General features: G+C 46.5%; 1 protein-coding gene across 2 annotated transcripts in view; it reads left to right on the top strand.

The window, feature by feature from the left end:
• The first annotated feature begins 743 nt into the window (after positions 1–743).
• The window catches only part of LOC147901397 (ABC transporter C family member 5-like), a 91,849-nt gene continuing 65,945 nt past the window's right edge, over positions 744–26,647 (top strand). Inside the window, exons 1-4 of one of the 2 annotated variants that reach the window (XM_087375692.1) lie at positions 744–853; positions 6,438–8,827; positions 12,554–12,640; positions 12,863–13,522. In XM_087375692.1, the coding sequence (XP_087231818.1) occupies position 853; positions 6,438–8,827; positions 12,554–12,640; positions 12,863–13,522 (3,138 nt within the window). In that variant the 5' untranslated portion in view covers positions 744–852. Of the gene's footprint in view, positions 854–6,437; positions 8,828–12,553; positions 12,641–12,862; positions 13,523–26,647 lie in introns of those variants that run through there. The other variant, XM_087375694.1, reaches the window with a different exon arrangement.

Raw genomic sequence — 26,647 nt, 5'->3', positions numbered from 1 at the left:
GAGCATGAGCAACAACATGTGGGTGTTGGAACTTGGCCTTGGTGAGAGGATATCGAGACCGTGCACGGTAGATCTGAGATGAATATCGCAAAATATTCTGCTGTACAACAATGGATTTGAATTTTGCTCAGGAGGAAGTGACGCTGAGAGAACTGTTTGCGCAGAGTGTTGCATGCGTCGATGTCAGCGGCACATGCACAGAGAGAATCTCGAGACACTTGAATATTCTTAGTTTTGGCTCGTAGTCATGCAGGCTCCGTGGCACAGCTTTCAATCAATTCTCCAGAGTCCATGCGAACGTGAGAACCTGAGGAGAGTCGACCTCCACTGGAAAGCGATGGCAGTGAGCAGCTGCTCATTGCCAACTTCGTTGCAGGAAGATCCATCACGCATCTGGATCCATGCATCGCTTCTGCCGAACGAAACGACGATGGTACCTCATCAGGCGGGACCAAGCACCACCTGCTGCTTTGAAGACGCGTCGTTCCGCCCGCCCTCGCGTCCTGCGCGCAGCGCCGTGATCGTTATCTGTATCTTGCAATTGCTTCTCGTCGATCGACTGCATATTGGATCTATTCCTTGTGCCTTTCTTAACCACATTTTGCTGCTTCCTCCCGTCACCCGGGCTTAGTATAAACTCTGAAACAAAATCCTTGCTACTGTGGTTTTATACTTGGCCTGTCCGCTCCACTACGTCGCATTGGGTGGCGCCCTGACTGGTCGCCCAACTTGTTTCGTTTCAAAAATTAGGGCCTTTGGAAGGACGTAGAGCTCCGCGTGTAGTTTCCTTTGGCATCCGTACACCAAAGTATTTCTGCATCTAGCTGCTCGGCTGCGCCCGTTTTATTTGCAAGTAAGGAAAACAACTGTGCTTACGGCTCACGCTTTATCTAAGAAATGTTTATAACTCATTATTTGCATTGAAAGAAAGCAAAAGTTATAGACATCAAGTATCCGTCTTAGCAGGTTGGAAACATTAAGAAGGATTGGAAGGGCGAATAATGACTTAATTGTTGAACTTTTCCAGATATAAAGCCGTGCGCTAGATCTAAAGCAGAGACTACAGGCTTATGCTTGATGTTAGCAGAACTTCACCTTGAATTTTCAGAAAAATGGAAGTACAGATAGTGATCGCACTCTTTTTTTAAGCCCCCCTTCACGAAGTCCAGAAAAGGGTGAAGCTTTAAAAATTATCAAATTTAGGTTGTTTTCCCCAACTCTTCACTTACTAAGTTGATTTGCGCCATACATGAGCTTTGTTCTAGTTTATTTGGACAAGCTCTCAGCTAAGTAGTTCGCAAAATATTTCGAAGAGTCCTTTGGTACCCGCTGTATTTACTAGGTTGAAGCATAGTTACATCTTGGGTCAACTACCAGACCAAACTATTCCGTGGAAGGACACACTTTGGCACACAATGCTGGACTGATGGGAGCAGCAAGATGCTGCACTTTATTACTCCATATGAACTCATACAAGAGGTACAGGTGCGCACGGTTGTGGGGTAATGTTTCTCCTTCCAATTTGGGCATTTGGTTGGGTGTAACAGCCCTGGTGACCCTTGGTCACCTTCTCACTTGGCGTTCATTGATGATCGTTGGTACTCCAGAGTTCACATCATGACGGTTCGTGTTACTCTCATCGGAGTTACACTTCAAGTGAATGGTCTCATGTCCTCTGACACTCATCTAGGATCCTAATTTGAATTTTCAAACTTCTCTCTCTTGCCAAATTGAGAGGCGGGACCCTTCTAGGCACTGCTTGTGATTGAAGAGAATAGGCAGCTGCTTGTGATCAAAGAGAATAGCCTAGGGCTTCTACCACAAAATGGAATAGGAAAAAGGCCTCCCTAATGTCAAATTTTTGTTGGAGCTACCAGCATAAAAGGCTGAAATTTCGTGCATCCACCACTCTAAGAAACTCAATCTTTGCATGGTGCCCTCAGCACTTTCAGCCTTATCCTTGGTTGTTTTCCACCTCCTTTTGAGGAGTGTTTTTTCTCATGCATTGCATGATGTATTTCTGATTTGAGCTTGCTCTCGCGGGTTTTGCTCATACTTAATGGAAGTCATTTTTTTGCCCCCCCCCAAAAAAACAGCAGTATCATCAGCCGGGCATCAGCCAGCTCACTATCCAAGAGCTCCTCAGCCTATTTGACGGGACATTTCAGCCCAATAACATTTGTTGGAGATCGCAAAAATATGCTCATGGCTTCGACCGCAAATAAATACAAGAATGGGGCAAGAGGGCATCCCTAGCGAACTGATCTAGAAATCTGAAACCTCTCTCCCCTCCAATTTGTTAGATATCAATGCTCCACTCTCATGTAACTACGCGGGAACCAGCTAACTCTACTTGTAAGCCCCCCATATGAGGAGAAGGCATTTGAGTAGCTCGGTTATCCGGTAGGACCTGGTTTGGACACCAGATGGGGGCCATGTGTGGTCTGATGGCTGGACGGCTTCAGATAGAGTTGGCACACCGCCAACTAGGCTACATGCAAGTGCGGGAAGGCATCCCTTGACTGACCGCACTGAGGGTAGACGGAGCATTTCTCGGGGCAGCCCACTCTCGGGTTGCGGGGCCCGTTTGGAGCCTCAGATGATCTCGGATGGCTGTGGGCCGAACGGTAATCATAGGTTAGTTGCTTTGTTTTGCGCATCGGTTCTATCGTATGGTCGGTGGCCTATTTTGGGACTGACCCCCAGTCGACCGTTTTGGGCGGACTGGGTCGGTCACCCAATTGAGCCTAACCGACTACGACTAGTGGCTATATAAGAGCAAGCCCATGAAGCCCATTTCATCACTGGCTGCAGCAACCTTGATTTCTTAGCATTCAGCCTCCGTCTTCTACTGTTTCCAGCACGCCATCGAAGCTTCTTTCACAGGAGCGCACGGTTGGGAGGAGCGCCATCTATTGTATCAGTTCTACAGTAATCAAAATTTTGATTCTCCATACTATCTTGTTTTCTCTCTTGCGTACGAGATCCTGTTATCTATTGAGCACAGACGTTCTATTATTTTCATACACAATTAGCACCTAGTTATGGGCTGATCCGTGCTAGGAGAAAACCGCTCTAACCCAAGCATGCAAGAATCTAAAGCGTAGAAGGGTACCTTCTAAAAAACCCCAAGCTACTCTATCATACGCTTTCTTGAAGTCCAAGAGTAGAATGACAGGTCTTTGGCCAATTTGCATAGCCAAGGCAAAGCCTCCCAAAATGAGAATATATATCAAAGATGCTTTGGCCATAAACAAACCTCATTTGCGTGTCATGAACAAGGTCTAGAAGGATGGGCTGCAGACGCAAAGTGATAGCTTTGGCCAAAATCTTTTAGAGGGTGCCCAAAAGAGTAATTGGGCTCCATTGTGATATCAAATTTCTGCAACCTCCTTTTGGGATAAGATGAATGAGCACCTCTGTGAATGAATTAGGAATAATGCTAGAGTCCCAAACGCCTAATAGAACTAAAGTGACATGGTTCCCAATCATGTGCCAAAAAGCAATTAAAAAACGGGATGTCAACTTCTATTTGGGCCCGTGCACTTGCCCTTGGACAGAACAAGAAGTGCAGACCTAGAGTCCCAAATGCCTAGTAGAACCAAAGTGACATGGTTCCCAATCATGTGCCAAAAAGCAATTAAAAAATGTGATGTCAAACTATTTGGGCCCGTGCACTTGCCCTTAGACAGACAAGAAGTGCAGACCAAAAATCTTGGTTGGTAAAGCATGCATCAATTGAAGCTTTCATATCTGGCTTTACTAGTGCAAGACTATCCTGCCAAAGTCATATCTGGCTTCACTAGTGCAGGACTACCGTGCCAAAGTCTATCTCTAGCATCATCTCTAGCAGGTGTGTCCGTATGTATTGAAGAAGAGAGGCATTTAACTTGTAGCTATGCGCAAGAGGGCATCTCTATCTGATTGTAACACCAATTTGAGTCAATAAGCTGAGAAATACTCTCTCTATCATGTGTCGGTCCAAGAGTACTAAGCAAAGAAGAACTACTTATTGACTCTACCTCCAAAAAGACTCACGTGCATGAAAGGCATACTCTAAGGCACATTTAAATCCAAGCATCTATAGGCCGTTTTTGCTCTCCCCTCTTAAGGGCTGCTAATGTTGTCTAAGGCCAATCTCCTGTCTAAGAATTTCAGCTCTTCTGCTACTAGCGATAGTATGATAATAATCACTAACATCAGGTAGAGCTGGTGCTACATGAGAAGGAGATGCCACTCCACCCTACAAGTGAGACACCCAAATATGTAAAATATTCTCCTTGAGGCCCTCCTTAGCATAAAAGGCATTTAGAATCCTAATATTGGCTGAGAGGCAACTCTATGAGGCTCAGAGATCACCATGTAACCCTTGGAAAACGGTCAGATGGTAGAAATCCCCAGTGGTGGATTGCATATGCAACCCTATCTAGCGCCCAATCATCCACATAAAATCTATCAATCCGCACATGGATAGGCATCTACAGTCTCCTGTTTGACCACAAGAACTGGAGTGAATGAGGCAAAGTGTAAAAGGCATCTTTTGTCCAAGCATCTTTACCGCTGAACTGAAATAGAAGGGCATCCCAAGCTACTCTTTCTAGTGAGTGAATGCCACCTTCTCTTCCCCTCTTTTTAATTGATGGAAACACCACCATGTTGAAGTCACCTCCAATGATCCAAGAATCTAAAATGGGAAACCACGAGAGAAGTTTGTTTCAAAAAATTGCACGATCCCCTCTATTGTTGGGGATGTAAAGGTTGAGGAGACCAACCTTACGTCCCACAATCAAAAGAATAATCCTCTGTGCTCTAGAGGGTGTGATGATATCATGTCCAACCACTAAGGGAAGAAAAGAATCTGAAACTGAAATGCAGGTTCCTTCCGTAGTGCCCAAAGCCAATGACCAAAAGGTATGACGTGGAAACAACTTACTTGACTTTGCACAATCTCTAGCATCTAGATTGTGTCTCTAGATTTATAAAATATTAATAGAACCCCTAGTGATACCTGAATGAATTACGAATCAACTGTTTTCAGCTTCAATGCGGTACACCACTGAGGCCCTGTATGTTCTAGCTCACAATCCTCATCGATGGGAGGAAGTAGCATGGAACACCTTACCCAAGAAGCAGCTCCCTCCTGAGTATGAGATCTTCTGGAATATTGCAGAGAAGGGAGGGGGGAATTCTAGTGGTTAAAGAAACCCTTACATCTGTAGGAAGTGGCGCCCTGCTGATAGGAATGCTAATAGCTGTGTCATCATACGTTAGTGGGGAAAGAACCCTTACACCTGTAGGAGTTGGCGTCCTGCTGATAGGAATGCCAATACCTGCGTCATCATATGTAGAAGGCACAAACTCTTTCTCATCATAATCTGCCAAAGGATAGAAAGAGTTCCTCTTAAGTAGGCCTGACGCTTATGATTAGATAAAGCAGGGTATGATTAGATAAAACAAGGCATGGTTAGAAAGAATTGCCTTCTTTTCACACCCTCAATTGCAGACAGTCACAGTTGGATGCCTCATATTGGAGCCCTTTGTGAGAGAATCACTGCTTGGAGCATCAATACCACATAAGGTCTGTATGAAGTTTTGGTCCCGAAGGACTAGCCTTTTACCAAGGAAGATTTCATACTTCTTCGGGCGTGTGGCCTTCCCATTGGACCTGGGTGGTGAAGATGAGGATAGATTGGACTTGCATTGCAGTGCAGCAAGTGATCTTGAGATGATCACGCTCTCCGTGGCACAGAGGATATGGCAGTGCTCCCTCAGGATTGTGGCCAAGATGTGGAGGATGCACAAAGTCTTTACCTGGAGCGTGGCTGCATGGTTGACAGAGGGGCGATATGCTTATCCCATGGAGATGGTTTCCATGGCCTATAGGATAGATTGATTGAGTGTCATCATTCAGGACATTCAAAGCTCTGTCATGCCATCCTGGGAGAGCCACAAGAAGATAGTGCTTGGGAGACATTTTCCAGCATCGCTGCTTGGGACATAGGTAGCATGTTGTAGCTTAGTGATGGGGGGAGAGCAGGTACAACCTACAACTATCCTTGTCAATATCTGGCATGATATCATCCATACTCTGTGAGCTATTTGCGAGCGGTCCAAAAAGACTGCTGAAAGGTGGGCATAGTGCCTCCTCCTGGGACACCCTGGCAGTGAACTGGTCCTGAGAGGCAGGCTTCATCCCATTCAGCAAATTCTTTTGGTTGGTGTGAGATCTGTATCATTTTTCTCAAGTTTCTACTGGGTGGTTCTTTTCTCTGGAAAAAGAGTAGGTACTCTAGGGGCATTTTTTTGAATTTATATTATTTCTCACCTGGTTATTCGACACTTTCCAATACCTTTCCTTGTTTTCCATTTTGAATTACTGTTATATTTTGTTTCCATTACGTAGAGTGGCAATGCTTATTGGGATATATTTTTTGCAGTGCCTCAATATTGGATGGCCTATTTTCCCTTTCAAGAATGCAATGTTACAACTTTCTGCCTCAGAGAAGATTGGGATGGGAATGAGACTCGGGCTGTGCATCTATCAAATTATTTTTTGGGTTCATTTCTGCAGCACATAGTGGTCTCTTCAATTCATCTTTTTTTTTTGTTATCCATTGCCATAGCAAGTGTCTGTAGAAAAACTACCATCCAGGAAAAATCATCTAGATCAAAAAGGGTGGGAAAGCTATACAAGGTAACTCTTGGTTCATGCATTGTCCTTTGTTTGGGTCACTTGATTGTCTTGGTATGGGGTTTAAACTACGGCATGAAGAATGGATGGTCAACAGTTGGTCTTCTGGAGTTAGCTGGGGTTGTTCAAGTGGCCAGCTTTTTTGTAATGGGTGCTCTGATTATAAATGCAAGAAGGAAAGGGAGCAAGAAATTTTCATGGCTGCTGCGCAGTTGGTGGTTATTTTCAGGTCTATTAGCCTTCTGGACTTTTGCTTCAAATGTGCTCTTGCTAACAAAACAAGGAAAGGTAAAGATGGATGCTTGGATGGAAATATTAGCACTTCCTATTTGCATGTATCTTTGCAGTATGGCCATCTATGGTAAGACAGATGCATATAGCCTGTTTCCGGAAGGCGTTCAAGAATCACTCATCAGTACTCAGCGAGACAAGAAAATTCGATTGTCAGATCAGATGACCTGGCATGCAACAGCAGGTCCATTTGGTCTTATCACCTTCTCTTGGCTGGATCCTTTGTTCTTGCTTGGTTATAGGAAGCCTCTTGATCTTGATGACATTCCTCAGCTGGCACAAGTGGATTGTGCAGATGAAGCATATCAGCATATGAAAATAAACTGGGAAAGAATTGAGAAAGAGAATGCTTCAAAGAGTCCATCCTTAGTCAAGTGCCTTGTATATTCTTTTTGGAAAACAGCAGCTATTAATGGCTGTTTTGCAGGGTTGTATACATGTGCTTCATATATTGGTCCCTATCTGATAGACGATTTTGTGGAGTTTTTGGCAGGAAGTAAGCGTCTTCCTCACGAGGGTTATATTCTGGTTGGTGTGTTTTTTGGAGCAAAGCTAGTGGAAAGTTTGGCACAGCGGCACTGGTATTTCAGTGTACAGCAAATGGGTTTGCGTGTACGTGCAGCACTAAGTGCCATGATATATAGAAAGGGCTTGTCTTTGTCAAATGTATCTCAGCAGCTTCACGCAAGTGGGGAAGTAATAAATTATATGAGCGTTGATGTACAGAGGATTGGTGACTTTTCATTGTATCTGCATGACACGTGGCTGCTTCCTGTACATATTTTTCTATCCCTTTCAATTCTCTACATAAATCTGCGTCTGGCTTCTCTTGCAGCGTTAGGAGCTACAGCTTTTAGCATGCTTGCAAATCTTCCCTTCTCAAGGTTTCAGGAGAAATTTCAGAATAAAATAATGGAGGCAAAGGATGAACGGATGAAAGCCACATCTGAATGTCTAAAAAGCATGAAGATTCTGAAACTGCAGGCGTGGGAGTTGGGGTATCTTAAAAAGTTAGAAGCATTGAGGACTAAAGAATATGGGTGGCTTTTGAAGTTCCTTTATACACAGTCAGCCTCCCTAGGACTTTTTTGGGCGGCACCAGTGTTAGTTGCTGTTGTAACCTTCAGCTCGTGTGTGCTAATGGGCATACCTCTTACAACAGGAAGAGTTCTCTCTGCATTGGCCACTTTGAGGATTATGCAGGAGCCAATACGCAATCTTCCAGACCTTTTATCAATGCTGGCTCAGACCAAGGTTTCGCTGGATCGAATCAGGAAGTTCCTTAATGAGGAAGAGCTACAAGTTGACGCTGTCAACCACTCTTTGGATAGCACGGAAGAGATGGCCATTGAGTTTCAAAGTAGTTCATTTAGCTGGGATGTCACTTCTGTGGTCCCCAGTTTGACAGTGCCAGACTTGCACATTAGAAGAGGGGCCAGAGTGGCTGTGTGTGGGATGGTCGGTTCTGGAAAATCAAGCTTTTTGTCATGCATCCTTGGCGAGATTCCCAAGATTTCAGGCACGGTTAAGGTGAATGGAAAGGTAGCATATGTTGCTCAGTCAGCGTGGATCCAAAGTGGCAGGGTTGTTGATAACATTCTCTTTGGAAGCCCTATGGACAGAGATAAATACGAAGATGTGCTGAATGCATGCGCATTAAAAAAAGACCTTGAATTATTTTCACATGGGGATCAAACAGAGATTGGTGAGAGAGGCATAAATTTAAGTGGTGGCCAGAAACAAAGAATTCAATTAGCTCGTGCAATTTATCAGGACTCTGATATATACCTCCTTGATGATCCTTTTAGTGCTGTTGATGCTCACACAGGGGTGCATCTATTCAAGGTAAACTTTGGAAATAAGGTGTCTGAAATTGGTTTTTCCTGTTCCGTGTTATTTTGACTAAAGATCCTTTTAGTGCTGTTGATGGTCACACATGGTTGCACCTATTAAAAACATATATTGGAAAACAAGGCGTCTGGAATTGCTTGTTGTTTCATATTATTGGAAAACAAGGCGTCTGGAATTGCTTGTGTTTCATATTATTCAATTTTGCTACCAGAAGAGTTTCACTCTTTGGACTGGGTATGACAACCCCACACTGTTTTATAAAATCCATTTCTATTTTCTTTCATATTTATTATTGTTTATGTGCTTAAGCTACTGATTATTTTGTGTGAGTCAGTTAGTTCTGATACAAGACTTCACATCCTGGCAAGTTATCATCTTCATACACACATCTTCGTCAAAGGATTTTCCTTGACATGGTTTGCAGTTTTCCTTTTTACACCATCATTGCTATGGTGGTGTGACCTTTCACAAGGGTTGCCACATTGGACAGTTTTTACAGTGATCAAATAGTCATTATATGTGATAGGATGATTTGGGAGCTAGTCCATGTGATGGATTCCACTCAGTGGAACCATAACACTTTTGCTTGTAGACCTTTCAATCTATCCTCCACTTGATTGTCCATCAAACACCTTTGGCCTTGCAGGCTGTGACAAACTTTCTCACATGTGTTTTCGCATCCTCATGTAATTGCCCTTTCAACTTCTAAAATTTCAAGTGAGCTTGGCTGAGGAATTTGAGAAGTCTTCGTTTCTCTAAGGTACTGAGAACTGCAATGGCTGACGCAATACCTTTACCCACTTAACAGAAGTCTCCTTTTTCTGGGGGGAAAAAAAACACCTCTACCCACTCCACTTCTTGGGCGCAAGTGATTAATGTGCCCCTTGATTGCTTGTTGTTTCATATTATTCAATTTTGCTACTTATAGAGTCTCACTCTTTGGACTGGGTATGACAAACCACACATTGTTTTATAAAATCCATTTCTATTTTCTTTCATATTTATTATTGTTTATGTGCTTAAGCTACTGATTACTTCGTGTGAGTTCTGATACAAGACTTCACATCCTGACAAGTTATCATCTTCATACACGCATGTTCGTCAAAAGGATTTTCCTACAGCATCATTGCTATGGTGGTGGGACCTTGCATGAGGGTTGCCACATTGGACAGCTTTTACAGTGATCAAATAGTCATTATATGTGATAGGATAATTTTGGGAGCTAGTCCTTTCCACTCAGTGGAACTAGTAGAATTTTGCTTCTAGACCTTTCAATCCACCCTCCACTTGATTGTACATTGCCCTTGCAGGCTGTGACAAACTTTCTCACATGTGCTTCCGCATCCTCATGTAATTGCCCCTTCAACTTCTGAATTTTCAAGTGAACTTGCTGAGAAATCCCACTTAATAGAAGTCTCCTTTTCTAGGGGAGGGAAAAACCCCTCTACCCACTCCACTACTTTGGCCCAAGTGGTTGATGTGCCCCTTGATTGGATGACAATAAGTGCAGGTGCCATGGGGACAGATGCTGTAGAGGCCATTGTTGAGGCAACGATGACTGGGGAGACCGCACTCTTATAGATGTCACCACCGATGCAAATGTAGGTGGAGAGTACATGGAAGGTGCCGAAGGCACTATCAATACAAAGTAAATGGAAGGTTCTGAAATCACCGAGAATGCGAGAGGAGTTGGGAAAGATAGAGATGGAGTAGAAGCCATGTACGATGCATAAGCAGTGAGAAAGAACATACACAGCAGGACATGTACAGAAGATGGTAGAGAAGTTGGAAAGTACATGTACTGTGCAAAGGAGTGACCAAAGCAAAATGAGAACCAAGGGTTGCAGTGGGTGTAGAAATTGGAAGTGACAGGAAACCGGGGTTGTAGATCATGGAGTAGGTAATAGCAGCACTGGCTGCAAGAGTTTGAGTCAGGTGCTAACGTGGTTACCAACCCCATGAAGTGGCAATTGATCGTTGCAGAAGGTGAGAGGATGTCCTCTTGACCTTTGTGAGCTTCAGATGAAGCTTCATCCTCTTTACCTTCCTCTTTCACCTACTCTCTGCTTTGCAATTACTCTTCCCCTTTAGAGTCATGGCTTGGATCCGACCACCAGTGCTCGTGCTTATCCAAGTCAACAAGAGCTACGATGAAGTTGGTAGCTCTAGCAACTGCTCCAATAGGCTCGCTTTGTGCCTGACTTTAAGACTTTCCAATATTTTGTTGTATGTACTGCTTGTGGTATTGGGTTTGGTATGCAGGAAGCTTCTCTCCACTCTCCTCAATACATTATGGTTCTCTCACTAGATCCCTCAAGGTCTTTAGAACTGCTCGGCATAAGATCTCTCTCCCCTAAGACCTAGGACACTACTTCATTCCTTACCTCATCCCACTGTGATTGCCAGAGATGTATGAGATGGGCCTTGTTCTCTTCTCGAAGTATGACCGGAGGCCTAAGGTCATTGGTACAATGAGACTATGTCGTACTTTGTGGCACCAAGGAATACAGAGCGATGCAATATAATTTGTGAGACGCGGACAAGTATAGGAGTGTGGGAGTGTAAGGATGCTGTGCTACAAATGCACAAAAAGGATGCAAGGGTTTGGGATGTGAGTGCAAGAGTGAGAAAACAAACAGAGAGAAGAACGTACCACAAAACCTACAAGCAATACAGAACTAGTGCTTCCAAAGATGTAAGTCAGTCACATTCACTAGCACAACACTAAACAGCGAGCTTTCAGCTCAAGCCTCTCTTCTCTCCTCTCCTCAATGATACTCTCTTTCCCCTCCACCTTTGCCTTCATCGTGGTTGGTCGCATCCACTAGCTGATACTTGTCCTATTGGTCTCCCATTGGTTGAATCTCTTAGAGGCCACTCCCATGCTTTCATTGTATCTGTTTCTTTTTCAGTCTCATAGACTCTTGGGTCTTTCATAAACTGTCTTTATTTCTTCCCTCGAGGAAGCTAATTTGGAAGGGGATTGCTAGGATTTTGAGTACTTTTGTTCCCTCCTCCTTCATGACCTTGGAATTGGTGGCTTGTCTCTCTCTTTTGGGGTCCCTAGTCTTTTATGAGAGGCATGACTCTTCTTGGGCTCTTCGGTTTGAGGACACTGAGTTGAGTCATGCTCTTTGGATGATGTTCCCCACTCGGGGTATTTTGTTTTTCATGCTATGCATTTTTTAATGGAGATCATGCACACTCATTCTTCAAAGCTTGTGAGGAAGAAGCCTGGATGTCTGTAGAACAGCCAAGGAATGACTGATTGGGGTGAGAGATTGCAGCATCAAGTTAATTTTCTTGAGTTTGATATAAGTGATCTCATGAACCACTTCCCTAGGTTAATAATCATATGTGATTTGACAGGGCAGAACCAATTTAATTTTGGCCTTCCCTTCCTATGCATTTTTGTTATCCAAACTGAATTATATCATAATTTTTGGAAAATGTGCTAATCTTGGTGAACAGGGTTCATTATCTACATAAATATGTAGGCTTGCTACAAGAAATGTTCTCTTCGAAGGAGCTTTAATACCTAGATGTGCATTCACAGGTCACACATGCACACACATGCACGCACGCGTGCACACAAAAATCAACGAGTTTTCATGGGGCGGGGAGCTTCTCGTGAACTTCAAAATCACTTGCAGAAATGTTCGCTTTGGGAAGAATCTTCTTTATTGCGACCAGGGTTGAGAGTAAAAAATGTTTCTGCAGGAATGTTTATTAGGTGCCTTGGCAAAGAAGACTGTGGTATATGTGACACATCAAGTGGAATTTTTGCCTCCTGCTGATCTTATTTTGGTAAGTTTATCTTTCATCAAGGATCTGGAATATTTTCTTAGAGCATCTACATTGTTATGTTCTCTGATCAGAAATTTAGTTATATGATGTGAAATTAGGCTTACCTATCAAAATAATTGTGCAATAAATCAGTTAAGTGTGGTAATTCTAAGTTTCTAAGGATGTCTGCAATGCACACTTAGCTGCTTCTTAATGAAATGACAGTTTGTGGGTCCTTTGTAGGTGCTTCAAAATGGGAAAATTGTTCAATCTGGAAGATATAATGACCTTCAGAGAGCTGGTACAGGGCTTCACACCTTAGTTGGTGCGCATGAAAAGTCTTTGGAAACCATCAATCTTATGGAATTTTATAAAGGTGATGTGGACTGTATTGAGAGAATCCATCAGGATACAATAGATGATGGAATACAGCAGGATGAGGACTATTGTGGGGAGGTGCAGATGGTTCAAAGCACAAATGGGAACATCGCAAACCCAAATATGATGGCACATCTTGTGGAAGAAGAAGAGAGGGAAATGGGAAAAGTTAATATCTCAGTCTATTGGTCCTTTATGAGGGCTGCATATGGAGGTGCACTTGTTCCCATAATATTATTAGCTCAAATTATGTTCCAGTTGTTGCAAATTGCAAGCAATTATTGGATGGCTTGGGCAACCCCTGCAACTTCTACTGATGATCAAGTTATCAGTAACAGTCAAATACTCCTAGTATATATTTTATTGTCTTGTGGTAGTGCAGTATGTGTTTTGATCAGGACTGTTCTCATGGCAACTGTCACACTAAAAACATCACAGATATTCTTCATGAGGATGCTTACTTGTATTTTTCGTGCTCCAATGTCATTCTTTGACTCTACACCAACTGGGCGTATTTTGAACCGTGTAAGAGCAATAAACATAGAGGCTCATCCTAACATCTTCAAAGTGAAAGTTGTGTTTTGTGAGATTTGCTGAATGGGAATGACACACTTATTTATATTTTCATGATGTTTCTTTTCTAGGTCTATTGTGAGTTTAGGCTCAAGCATAGTTAGGGGAAACAGAAAGGGGGAACGGAAACGGAAACGGAAACGGAAACGGAAACGTTTCGGGATTTTTGGGAGGGCTGAAATGGGGAAACACCACGTCAGCAAAGGGGGGCTTAGAAAAGGGAGTTTTGAGATGAGAACACACACATTTAGAATGCTACAGCCTACAGCTTGAAAGAGAGCCAAGGGTTGAAAGAGAGGGCTGAAACTTGAAAGTGGGGCTTGAAAGAGGAGGGAACAGAAGGCTGAAAGAGAGGGCTGAAAGAGGGGGCTGAAGGAGGGGGCTGGAGGGGAGTAGATGATGATGGAGGGCTAAAGCAGCTTGCAGGAGAGAGAGGAGAGGAAAGGAGTGAATGGGGCTCAAGGAGGGCTGGAAAACCTTGAGGATGGAGAGAGTATGAGGCTGAAGGAGTGTAAGGAGGCCAAAATCGAAAGCAAAAAGACCAAAAACGGGGCTGGCGGCGGATTTCGCGTCATTTTGGAGACCTAGCAGCCTGTGCTGTCTGAAACGGCCCGTTTCAGCGCTCTGAAACACATTTCAGACTGGCTGAAACGTTTCAGCCAGCCATTTCAGGGTCCTGAAACGTTTCATATTCTGAAACGTGTTTCAGGAAACGGGGCTTCTCTGAAACGGCGTTTCAGGCCTGGCTGGGCTCTGAAACGCGTTTCAGCATAACTGTGGGCTCAAGGTGTGGTGCATATGTATGAAGTTAATGTATGCTTGACAATTCCTATCTTTCTTGTATTGTGTTTATCAATGGTGGGGTTTGCATATGTCTTAACAGTGGTCTGAGGCCACTGCTGCGATAGGAGTCAAAAAGTCTGCAATGATCATGTGCAAAGACAATAAGCAAATGAAGGATAAGGGTAAAAGGCAAAGGACAAGGCATGCTACAATGCACTTGCTTGAACCCTGCGAGGTGAGCAGGGGGGGTCAAATCGGACCTCCATTGGCTAACATATGTGGGTGCCACTATTGCTCACTATGAGTTCTCCTCCAATTGGGGATCTCGGTTGAGTAAAGTTACCTCTCTAGTCGGCTCCATAAGTGCCATGAAGGAGCCCCCCTCAGGTCCGAAGCTCCAAAGTTCCAAAAGCCCGAAGGCGCCCACCAAGGGCCCACCCAAAAGGGAGTGGAGGAGGAGGATGAAGAAAAGGAGGACCTTCCACCACGGGTACCTTTCCATTGTAAGACTTAACACGATCGAGGATCGCAAGATCTTATACTAGCAAGCCAAGAGAACCCAGGAAGAAGGGCGCTTCCAAGGGTACGACGGCCTAGCCAAGGTCAAGGAAGTAAACCTGGCACCGGAAGGGGCGGAGCCACGACTAGTATACATAGTAGATGACCTCACCCTCAACGAGGAGCATGCTTTAATTGCCCTTCTCTGAGAGTACAAGGACTGCATGGCCTGGAAGTACACAGACATGAAGGGTGTGCCCGTTGAGGTCTTGCAGCACACGATACCCATGCTAGATGACTTCGGGCCAGTGCAACAACATCTCTATCCTATGAATCCCAAATATGCGCTCAGTGTGAGGGAGGAGATCTAAAAACTCATAGATGCGGGATTCATCTATAAGATAGAGCATACAGACTGGGTGTCACCCACCATTGTGATAGTCTTGAAGAAGAATGGAAAGATTCAAGTATGTGCAGACTTGAAAAAGGTCAATGCCGCCACAAGGCACGACCACTACATGTATGCGTGAATTCGACAGGGGATGATCATCTGAGATACCTGAACCTGGAATCCTTTCAAGTGTCAATAATGAGTCAAACATGACGAATGGCATCTCCACGGATTACCACAAGATCAAGCTCATTCTAGAGTTAACCCCCCCACGAATGCCAAGGGAGTGCAGCAGTTTACAGGCCATACGGGTTACTATCGAAGGTTCATCCTATTCTACGCAGACATAGCCCAGCCATTATACAAGCTGTTAGTAGTCTTTGAGTGGACCGAGGAATGTCAGAAATACTTCGAAACCCTCAAGCTAATTCTGGCCACAACACTGGTATTACGGGCCTTGCAAATAAACGATGCTGAGGTTAATTACACTACAATAGAGAGGGAAGGCCTGGCCATGGTTTACGTAGTTAAGAAATTCAAGCATTACTTGCTAGTCAACAAGTTCGTCTTTTTTGCTGATCATCAAGCATTACTATATTTAGTAACAAGTCTTGCATGACTGGACGCATAACGAGGTGGACGCTAATCCTTTAGAAGTTGGACTTCACAGTTGCGGTGCGTAAAGGAAAGACCCATGTCCTAGCTGACCACCTCTCAAGTATTCCCAACGGGAGTCTAGGATGACCTCCCAGATGCTCCCCTATTTCTCATTGACATAATTTTGGAATGGGTAGCCGAAATAGGCCACTACCTAGCAAATGGGTTACCCTTGGACAAAGCCCTCAAGAGGGACAAAGCCCGCAAACTCATTAAAGACGTAGCACCGTACCAGCTAATTGTAGGCCAACTCTATCGCATAGGCAAGGATGGCATCATGTGCAGGTGTGTGTGTGAACACGAAAATATCAACGTGCTTGAAGAAGCCCATTTAGGGATAGCAAACGATCACTTCAAAGCCATAATATCCAGGAGCAATCTTAGTATTGGTATTTCCCTTCAGAGAAGCTCCATACAGCTGTCAATAACTCTGCACCTGGTGGAGTACTGAAGTTTGATGATGTTGAGTAGCTTGTTGACTAGGAGATTAGACAGAAGTCTATTGATGGCAACAAGCAGGATGCAGCCTTAAATGTGCAAAGGGACAAATCATAGTTTGGAGTCCCAAGAAAGAGGGAAGTCTCATAGCAAATCCAGGGCACGTAACATTGAGTGTTACCATTGTGGTAAGAAGGGCCACATGAAAAAGGATTGCTATAAGCTGAAAAGAGAGCAAAAGGATAAGAAAAAGAATGCAGATTGGAGTGCAAATAAGAAGGAAGAGAGTCTAAGGAAGGACAAAGGAAAAATGAAGATCGAAGAGATCAATGCAGTCACTGATAATACTGACAATGACATGCTCATGTCTAGTCTACTTGCAGACTTGCTTACCACTTCAGATGATGCATATTCCTAGGATTGGATTTTGGATTTTGGATTTTGGTGCTTCATTCCATGTTACTCCCCATAGGGAATGGTTCTCCACTTATGACAATGGAAAGACGGGTTGTGTGCATCTTGGAAATAACTATGCATGTGACATAGTGGGAGCAGGTGACATTATGGCACGTAAAGTGTTACAGGTAGGCCTCTGGTGGCCAACTCTCTTTGGAGATGCAGCTGAGTTTATCAAGCGATGCGATCCTTGCCGAAGAGTGAAAATCCCTCATAAAGAGGATATGATGCCTCTAACGGAAATATTAACTGATCAGCCCTTTGAGAAATGGGACAGATTTTATTGGTTCTATAAGCCCAGCAGCTAAAGGAACAGGGGCCAGATACATATCATGGCCACATATTATTTCACCAAATGGGTAGAGGGACGAGCCACAAGAAAAGCTGATGCACGGTCCACAGCTAAGTTTTTTTATGGCCAAGTCATTACACGGTTCGGGTGTCCCTTGGAATAAGTCAGCGATTGAGGAACTCATTTCCTCAATGAAACCATTAGCAATCCTAACTAGTGAATTCATGATCATACATAGGAAATCAACGCCATACTATCCTAGGGAAAACAGCCTGACGAGAGCTCGAACAAAACATGCTGCACGATTATAACTTGCACAGTCAAAGCCAGTCGTACCGACTGGAAGCACAAGGTCATTGTAGCATTGTGGGCCTACCGAACGTCTTACAAAGTGGCAACGAACTTCACCCCCTTCAGCTTAACCTTTGGGGTGGAAGTAGTTATGCTGTGTGCAGCCTTTGCATCACGGTCAAGGAAAGGCTCACCGAAAATGCTTTGGCAGAGCGCTTAATCGATCTGGAACGGCTAGATGAGACGAGATTGCATGCAACCTATTGCCTTCGAGTGGAGAAGGCAAGGCATAAAAAATGATTTGACCGCAACCTCAAGAATAACGAGCTCGAGGAGGGGGATGTAGCACTCCTCTATAGCGTCCATAACACTAAGCACAAACTTAATATAGGGGCATGGGTCCCTATAGCATAGTGGAGATTACTCCACAAGGCATATGCCGAATAGCCACCCTAGATGGAGTAGAGATGGATGACTACTTCAATGGTAACAAATTGAAAAGATACTATGGCCCCCTCACTCTACAGACCCTCTAGGCCATACACAGGGAAAAGGAGCTCAAGGTCGAGGTAGCCCGGATGAAATGCCAAGCCATTGAAGAAGCTAAGGCACGTAATGCCAAAATCAGACAACGAAAGCAAATGGCTTTGTTTAAAGCAACAATAGAACACCTGGCCGATCAATGAACTAACAGTAGATCCGGCTAGGTTGAGTGTCCAATTGTAGGGCCCAAGTACAAGCATCGAGGCACTCGTGGATCCGAGAGCGAGCCATAACTTTATCTCCCGCGAAGTATGGAAATCGCTACAAGTACCCCTAACCCTTAATGCTGCTTCAGTTCGGACTATCAACGGTCAACTCTTAAGTACATTGGGGTATGTAGACTTGAAACTAATTATTATCCGCCAGGTGGTACAGAATTTGTTTTTATGTTCTTCCCACAGAGATGATCGATGAACAAATGATCTTGGGAAGGACCTGGTGCTATGCCATAAATTGCCAAATCGACTGGAGAGCAAGAACCGCAACTCTCACGTACAGGGGAAGAACCGCAGTAATTCCGCTCTGTAAAGTTCATTCCAATTCCCCCACAGTACAACCACCTGCAAGAGGCAAGGAAATTTCAAATGAAAGCAATTCCAAAGCTCCAGAGGCCGGTTGGATATACACCTCGCTGTCCGAGCTGCTGCTCCTCCCCGCTCTCTTGCTGCACCCTCTCCCTCAGCCCGTCCCTCCCTCTCTCCCTTGCCCTCAGCCCCTCCCTCTCCCTCAGCCGCTCCCTCCCTTCCCCTCCTCCCCTTCCGCCCGCCCCCTTCCAGCCCGCTTCCTCTCCTCCCCCTCTCAGCCTGCTCCCCCGCCCCCTCCCTGCCTGCTCCCCCGCCCCCTTCCTGCCTCTCCGCCCCCTCCTTGCCTGCTCCCCCGTCCCCTCTCTGCCTCTCCGCCCCCTCCCTACCTCTCCGCCCCCTCCCTTCCTCTCAGCCCGCCCCCTCCCTGCCTCTCCGCCCCCTCCCTTCCTCTCAGCCCGCCCCCTGCTCCCCCGCCCCCTCCCTGCCTGCTCCCTCGCCCCCTCCCTGTTTGCTCCCCCGCCCCCTCCCTGCTTGCTCCCCCGCCCCCTCTCTGCCTCTCAGCCCGCCCCCTCCTCTCCCTCTCCTCCCCCTTCCCTTCACTCCCTGCTCCCTCTCCTCCCCCTCTCAGCCTGCTCCTCGCCCCCTCCCTGCCCCTCCCTGCCCCTACTTCTCCTTCCTCTCCCTTTCCTCTCCCTCTCTGTCGTAGGGTTTTTTCCAGCCTCCCATTTGACGGCCCCTCTATGATTGGTCTCTGACGATCACCACCTGCACATATATACTGTATCTCCCCCCTCTGCCCCATTTTTGGTGCCCCCCCCTTCTTTTTTGTATCATCTGGAGGTAGACACATATTTTTTGTATCAGGACTAGACACACCGTCCTTCATAACCTCTTTTTTGTAGAAATGGTTGGCTGGCCCGTTTTGAGACTGCCACCGTTATGCTCATTGTATCAGTTATCTTTAGTCTCATAGACCTTCACGGTCTCCCGAAGACTTTAATAAACTTTCTTTCTTTCTTTCTCAGCCCTCCCCCTCCCTGCCCCTCAGCCCGCCCCCTTCCTTCATCTCCTTCCTCTCCCTTTCCTCTTCCTAGCTTGCCCCCTCCCTCCCTCTTAGCCTGCCCCCCTCCCCTTCAGCCTCTCAGCCTCTCCCCTTTACCCCTCCCCTTCTCGCCCCTTCCCCCCGCTCCCTCCTGATCTCCTTTCCCTTTTTTCTACCCCCCTTTCTCCCGCAGCTTTTTTTGGAGCGGAAGGAGCCTCAAAATTGTTAGAGTCGGCCTCCTCACCTCGATTGGCGATGGATACTCCATCAGCCAATCCTACTCCACCTCCACCGGCCGCGAAAACTATTACCTTTTCTAAAGACGAGTTGCAGTAGCTCAAGAAGGATGTAGAGATTGAATGCTCTACCATGTTGCTAGCACGCATCTTCGGGTCTCACCCCTCCAGGTCCCAAGCCAGAGACTGGATGCTTGCGGCTCTCCCCCCAGACCTCACTCCACGATTGTTAGATGTTCGTCTTCTGGGACGAGGTTTTTTCCAGGTTGTTTTTGACACTCCAGAGGCTGCGAGCACTGTGCTCAAGGCTGAGTTTTTACACCTGGGACACAGGAAGATCTTCTTTGAAGCCTTTCATATTGGTTTCGACCCAGTGGAGGCAGATAAGGAAATCTTTTCGCTCTTCATCAGATTCCCCGGGCTTCCCCAGGTTTACCATCGACTTCTTTCTGTTATTGGGGAGCATTTTGGCGCAGTTGTTGAGATCCCACCCCTCCCTGGGTTGCCATTGACTGCAGCAGAGGCAACCAAGGCTGATGGGGTACCTAGAGTTAGGGTCCTCTGTAAGGATCCTAACCTCAAGATGGATCATGTTATGATCCAACGCCCGGATGGTTCCTTTTTTCGCCAGAGAGTAGAGATTTCAGGCAAACAGGACCAGTGCAGGATATGCAGGACCATTGGACACTTTGCCAGGGATTTCCCCAGGAAGAAGAAAAGGCCCAAGAAGCCCTTTGGTACAGCTACCGCCCCATGGCCTCGACAGGGGGGTGGTATAGGTCCAACACTTGCTCCTCGGCCTCGACAGAGGGTGCTCCTTGACCTTCGCATGGCAGTCCTCCTCAGGGTGGTGGTGGTACAGGTCCAACACCTGCTCCTCGGCGTCGACAGGGGGTGGTACAGGTCCATCACCTGCTCCTCGACCCCCACCTACCTCAGGTGCACGCGACGCTCTCCAGTGGGTTCCGGCACGTGTGCAGATCCCTCCTTCAGTTCACGAGGGTACATTAGTAGACTCTGCTTCACCTCGAGCTGTCCCTCCAGTCTCACCTTGCACAGTGCGAGACGCTGAAGCTTCGACCTCCTCCCCGGTTGCAGATTCTTCCCTAGATCCAGCGGTGCTAGACGCTCTTCTTGAGGCAGTAGAGGTCTCCGGGGCTGGGTAGACACAGGATAGAGAGCAGTCCTCACTTCCTCCCTTGGATAGGGGGAAGGGGATGGTTTACACTATTGATCCTCTTCCCTCAGAAGGGATCCTTCGCACTCCGGTGTCTGGCTTGCTCCATAGGAACTCGTTTTCAGCTCTAGCAGATGGTTCAGATTTCTCAGAGGAGGAGTTTGTGCCCGCTACTTTTGGGGAGCCAGTGATTGGGTTTCCTGTTGATAGGGCTTCTTCTTCAGGTGGCAGGGTTCTTTCCCCTGTTGATTTTCCGCCACTTGGTTCCATCCCTCCCTCCTCGAGCAGGAGGTCTTTCCCTGTTGAGGGGTTTGTTTCCGCCACTAGGTCGGGTAAGGTGTTCCACTCTACATCCTCCCGTCGATGAGGATTATTAGTTGGAACATACAGGGCCTAGGTGGCATCCCACATCGCTGCTGTAGACAGCTGATCTAGGATCAGCTTCATCCAGGTGTTACTGGGGGTTCCATTGATATCTTATTTATTCAAGAGCACAAGTTGGATTCTAGAGATTGTGCCAAGTCAGGCAAGTTGCTTTCTGGCCATACTTTTTGGTCGCCTGCCTTGGGCACCAGGGGGGGCACTTCTATTTCAGTTTCGCAGTCGGTTCTCCCCTTAGTTGTTGGACACGGAGTAATTATTCCCTCTAGAGCTCAGTGGATTATTCTTTTGATTGGAGGGCATAAGGTTGGTTTCCTTAACCTGTATGCCTCCAACATTAGAGGGGAACGTGTCCTTATGTGGAAGACTTTGCTCTCCTGGGCCCCCATTGTGGATTCATGGGTGATTGGAGGTGACTTTAACATGGTCGAGTTACCGTCAGACAAAAAAGGGGGTAGAGAAGGCGGACTTCACTCTTTGGAGAGAGCAGCTTGGGATGCCTTCCTTTTTCACTTCTGTGGCAGAGATACTTGGTGTGATGATGCCTTTCTTATTCAGCCACAGTCCCTCCTGTTCTCTTGGTCGAACAGGAGGTAGCAGATGCCTATTCATGCACGCATTGACAGATTCTATGTAGATGACTGGGCACTAGACAGAGGTGGATCGGTATGCATTGCTGCTGGGGTTTCCACTTCAGACCACTATCCTGTTGTGTTGGCTATCTCAGAGCCTCACTTGAGAGGCCGGTCTGCCAGCATCAGGATTCCAGATGCCTTTTACACAGAGGAGGACCTTACAGAGGCAGCTTTGGATTTTGAAAAAGCTTATGACAGAGTAGATTGGGGTTTTTTGGAGGGCACCCTTCTACACTTTGGCTTTATTAGATGCTTGGATCAGAGGTGTTTCCTTTTTGTACAGATCAGCCCACAGCCAGGTACTTATTGGTGGGGTAAGGGGTGAGAGATTTCAGATTTCGAGATCAGTCCGTCAGGGATGCCCCCTTGCTCCTTTCCTTTTTTTGTTCGTGGCCGAAGCTATGAGTATCTATGTTAGATCTCAAGCTGACATCTTTGGGCTGAGACTTCCCATCAGAAGGGAAGAGGAGCTACTTGACAGTGAGTTGGCAGATGACACAGCAATTTACTTGGATGCCACTCCACAGACGCTCACTTCTTTCAGAACAGCATTGGATTTATTTTGCTTGGCGGCAGGGGCACAGATAAATTGGCATAAATCCAATAGCTTTTGGATCAGTGATGAGGACACTCCACTTTGGGGGCTTGACATAGGATTCACTTGGGTTCAGAGGGGTGAGCCTATCAGGTATTTGGGCTGCCAGGTCGGCTTGGATATTTCTACCACGCAGCAGTTTGCTCCCGTTTTGGAGAGCATCAGAAGGAAGCTTCTTTTTGGAGCTCAGCCAAGCTGGATCTTGCCTCTAGAGTTGTGGTGGTTAACTAGGTCCTCTTCGCCACGGCCTGGTTTGTTTGTTCATGCTGGTGCCGTTTTAGGGACTGCATCATTCAGCTCAGAAGACCGATCAGAAACTTTCTCTGGAGTGGGCTTGATGGCACATCAGATGCCTTAGCCAGGGTGGCTTGGGAGACCCTCATCCTCCCTACACAGGAAGGGGGTCTCAATATTATTGATCCAAATTTACAGTGCAGAGCTTTACTTTGCAAGATGGTGGTGTGGGGACTTATGCCAGGGCAGGAACCGTGGAAGGACTTTTTTATCAGCAGCATACAGAGGTGCACACCTTCTTCAGGAGGAGACTAGATGAGCAGTGTTAGGTGGATCTTCACCACAACACACCTCAGATCACCTTCGTCCCCTCTCATGGATGCCATTCTGAAAGCTTGGGCCAGTTTCAGAAGCACTCTTCTAAGGATTCCTCCTTCCTCTCGGGAAGAGATTGATAGGCAACCCATCATGTGGAATGACAGTATTTTAGATGATCATGGCAGACCACTGGGTTCCTCACTCTACATGCACTGGTCCAGGTGGGAGAGGGGACCTGCATCTTCTAGGGGGTCTTGGAAAGCTTTCCGCAGGCTTCTAGAGGAGACCAAATCGAGGTTGACAGGACATCTCAGAGGGAGTGCTCGGAGGATCTTGCAGATTGAGGCAGCCCTCCTAGAGGTTTGGGTAGACACAGATGATATGCCGCTCACTTCCTCCACTTGGGCAGGTACTTTTTCGAGAGGCGGTGTTCCGCTTCAGGTTTTGGCCTTTCGAGATGCACAGGAGGATGCTTTGGTTTTTAGTGTCTAGGATGGTGGCAGATTGCTCAGGTTTACAGAGGACATCTTGCTTGAGTTTGCCTTTCAGCCTATCAGGGTTGTAGGTCTTTTGGTGCAGGGATCAGATTCAGAGTGGTTCCTAGACCCAGACCCTCGGCTACTCTCCACCGGGTCTTGGAGGCTCTGGCTCTATGGGGGAGTTCCCATCAGGTATTTGCAGTGGGACCCCGGAGAGTGGGAGTGGATTGACGCAGGGCATCGAGAGAAGAGCATCCCCTTCTTTTGTTACACGGTCAGTAATGCCAGGAGATATCAGCTCAGTAGTAGAGGTTGGAGACCTTCCAGAGCTCCTCATTGGGAGACTTTTGATATCACTGCGGATCTGTAGAGGTGCTTCTGGAGGAGACTTTGGAAATCCCACAGGAATAGAAAGATCACTATCTTCTTTTGGCTTTCTATCCATGGTGGGATTGCAGTGAACCTTTGGAGGTCCAGGTTCCGCCCTACATGCCCTCGATGCCTTTCTGCTTCGGAGTCTATTCAACATTGCTTATGGGATTGCAGAGAGGCGAGGATGATTTGGATGGGGGTAGCCAGGATTTTCAGTCACTTTGCCCACTCCCCATTTTTTATGACATGGGGCTCAGTGGCTTGGCTTTCTCTTACAGGACCTCAGGTTTTCTATGAGAGAGTTGACTCCTCTCGGGCCATTTCGGTTCGACATCATCGGATTGAGTCCTGTTCGTTGGATGTGGTACCACACCTTCCTTTTACAGCTGTACATGCCTCTGTGGATACTTCTTGGGAGATTCTAGCGAGCATTGCATCCTGGCATATCTGGAGAGCCAGATGCACAGAGGCTTTGGAGGGTACTCAGGTTCATTCCTCGCACACATTGGCTAGTATCTGGACAGACATCTGGACAGACACCGTACATACTTTGATGGCCGTATGGACGGGTATGCAGGGAGACTCCCATGCAGCCTCAGTTAGGAGGGCTTCTTTCTTCTTATGGAAGGATTCTCCTTTCTTCTCTGAGACTACTACAGGGTTGAGGTGGCACTTTCAGCCTCAGCCTTGGTTGTTTTCCACCTCACTCTGAGGGGGTTTTTTATTTATCCTTATGATTTCATGATGTATTCCGCTTTGAGCTTGCTCTCGCGGGTTTTTTCTCTTAGTCTTTTTCTTGGGAAAAAAAAAAGCTCCAGAGGCCTCCAGCCCCCCCTAGTCCTATCTTCAGAAGGAAATCCATAGAAATGCAGTTCGAAGTCCTAATCTCGATTAAGGCAAACCCTTGCCACAAACTGCTCTCTCGCCTTTACTCCCCACGTCCAATGCCAGGGGCCCTATTCAGAAATTCCATGAACAACGGGTGCACTCCTTGCTCAGCGCCAACATAAGCAATTCCTTTAAAAAACACACCCCCACGATGCCAATTGCCTCGCCTGCAAGGATAAATTCCAACACTCCACAGGTAGAAGTTTCACAAATGGTGGATTGTGACAAGGCTCCTGGAAGCCCAAGGCTACTGTCAGGGGGAGTAATACTTTGGTTCCAAAGCTTCTAACGATACTGAATACACGACCTCAACCTGCTGGGATTCATAAGGTAGTAACACAAGAACTTGCTTCAACTCCTGATGCAGTCCCACAAGAACCTACCCTCAAGCCCAGCACAACGAACAATTATGTGGGCCAAGGAATGTCATGATTCCAAGTATAGTGCAACTCAACGAGAAAGTCACCAAGATCATTGAGGAAGCAACACAAGAATTGACCCCTAAAAGCGGTAGTTATACAAGAACCTTCCTTAGGCCCGTGCGCACACCATCAGAAGTCACCGTACTTAGGGGAGCACCCGTAGTGTCACTCGGACCTACCTCGCTTGTCAAATCAAATGTTGTAGTACCACAAGAACCTGCCCTCGCTTCGGGTACGGCCACACAAGAACCCGCATGCCTTATTTTGAGAGAGGTCCATCAAAGTGAACACTGCAGCGTCGATACACACCTGACAACCAGGATGATGCACAAACTCAGCACATGCTCTATCTGACTTGATGATTGCGCACCTTGGGGGGCCAATAAGGTGGGATGCAATTGAGTTGAATGCCGAACAGCAGCATACTTCGTCAATGGAATACCCACATTAAGATAAAACCAATATTCCTAATTAGGATATTAAAAAATGGAGTTAGAACCAATATTCTTCTAGGTGAGTCTGTACGGTAGGAATATCACCCACATGCACCAGCAGCTCACAAGTCCTTGGTATTGCAATGCACCCACTCACATTCATGGTCAACATTAGGTGAATATGGCCAGTACATTTTTTACCTTTTTGCTTTTTCATATTTTGCATCCTTGCACGTTGACCTCACGAGTCTATGCATCACCAAGACTGTCCACCACGTTTCCCCTCCGGGCAGCACCCTCAACATCAACAATGCCCCCTTTTTCTTTTGTCCTCTCCTCTCAACAACTTCGACAATTGTCAACCCGACGACCCATTGCCTTACTTCTATTCCGTGGGATCGTTGCCTTATAGCTATCCCACCGGATCGTCGCCTTAGAGCTATCCCGCCGGATCATCGCCTTACTCCTATCCTGCCGGATCGTTGCCTTACTCCTATCCCGCCAACCAATCGCCTTACTCCTATCCTGCCCACCCGTCGCCTTACTCCTATCCTGCCCACCCGTCGCCTTAATGATATCCCCCCGGCTGTTGGGATACTGAAAACTATAAAAAGGCACCTTATCCCCCCCGATACTCGCCTTAGCAAAAACAATCAAACTCTTTCAATTTTCTGCCAGAATTTCCATAGCTCCCTGCCTCTTTCCATATTGTCTCCCAACCACCCTTTGAATGTCCTCGGCCTCGTCTTCCTCCACAGAACGCTTCTGCAGTACTGCCCGTACAGCCAGCCTCGAAATGTGCGCCATCTTCTGCCCGCAACGCTGCTTCTACTGCCCGCCACACTCTCCCGTATGAGCTGCTGTTGCTGTCCACGCACCTCCACGCTGCCCACGTAGTGCTGCTGCCCACACTGCTCCAAACGTAGCTCTAGCTGCTGCTACTGCTCATGCCTCTCCTGTTGCATATGCAACCCCCTTGTTGTTGAACTGT

Source organism: Dipteris shenzhenensis, chromosome 6, assembly GCF_047967505.1.
Source record: "Dipteris shenzhenensis isolate YYH24624 ecotype China chromosome 6, Dip_SZ_1.0, whole genome shotgun sequence".
Taxonomy (NCBI): domain Eukaryota; kingdom Viridiplantae; phylum Streptophyta; class Polypodiopsida; order Gleicheniales; family Dipteridaceae; genus Dipteris; species Dipteris shenzhenensis.
Note: the sequence above shows the minus strand (reverse complement) of the source record. Positions and strands in the feature narration are given on the sequence as shown.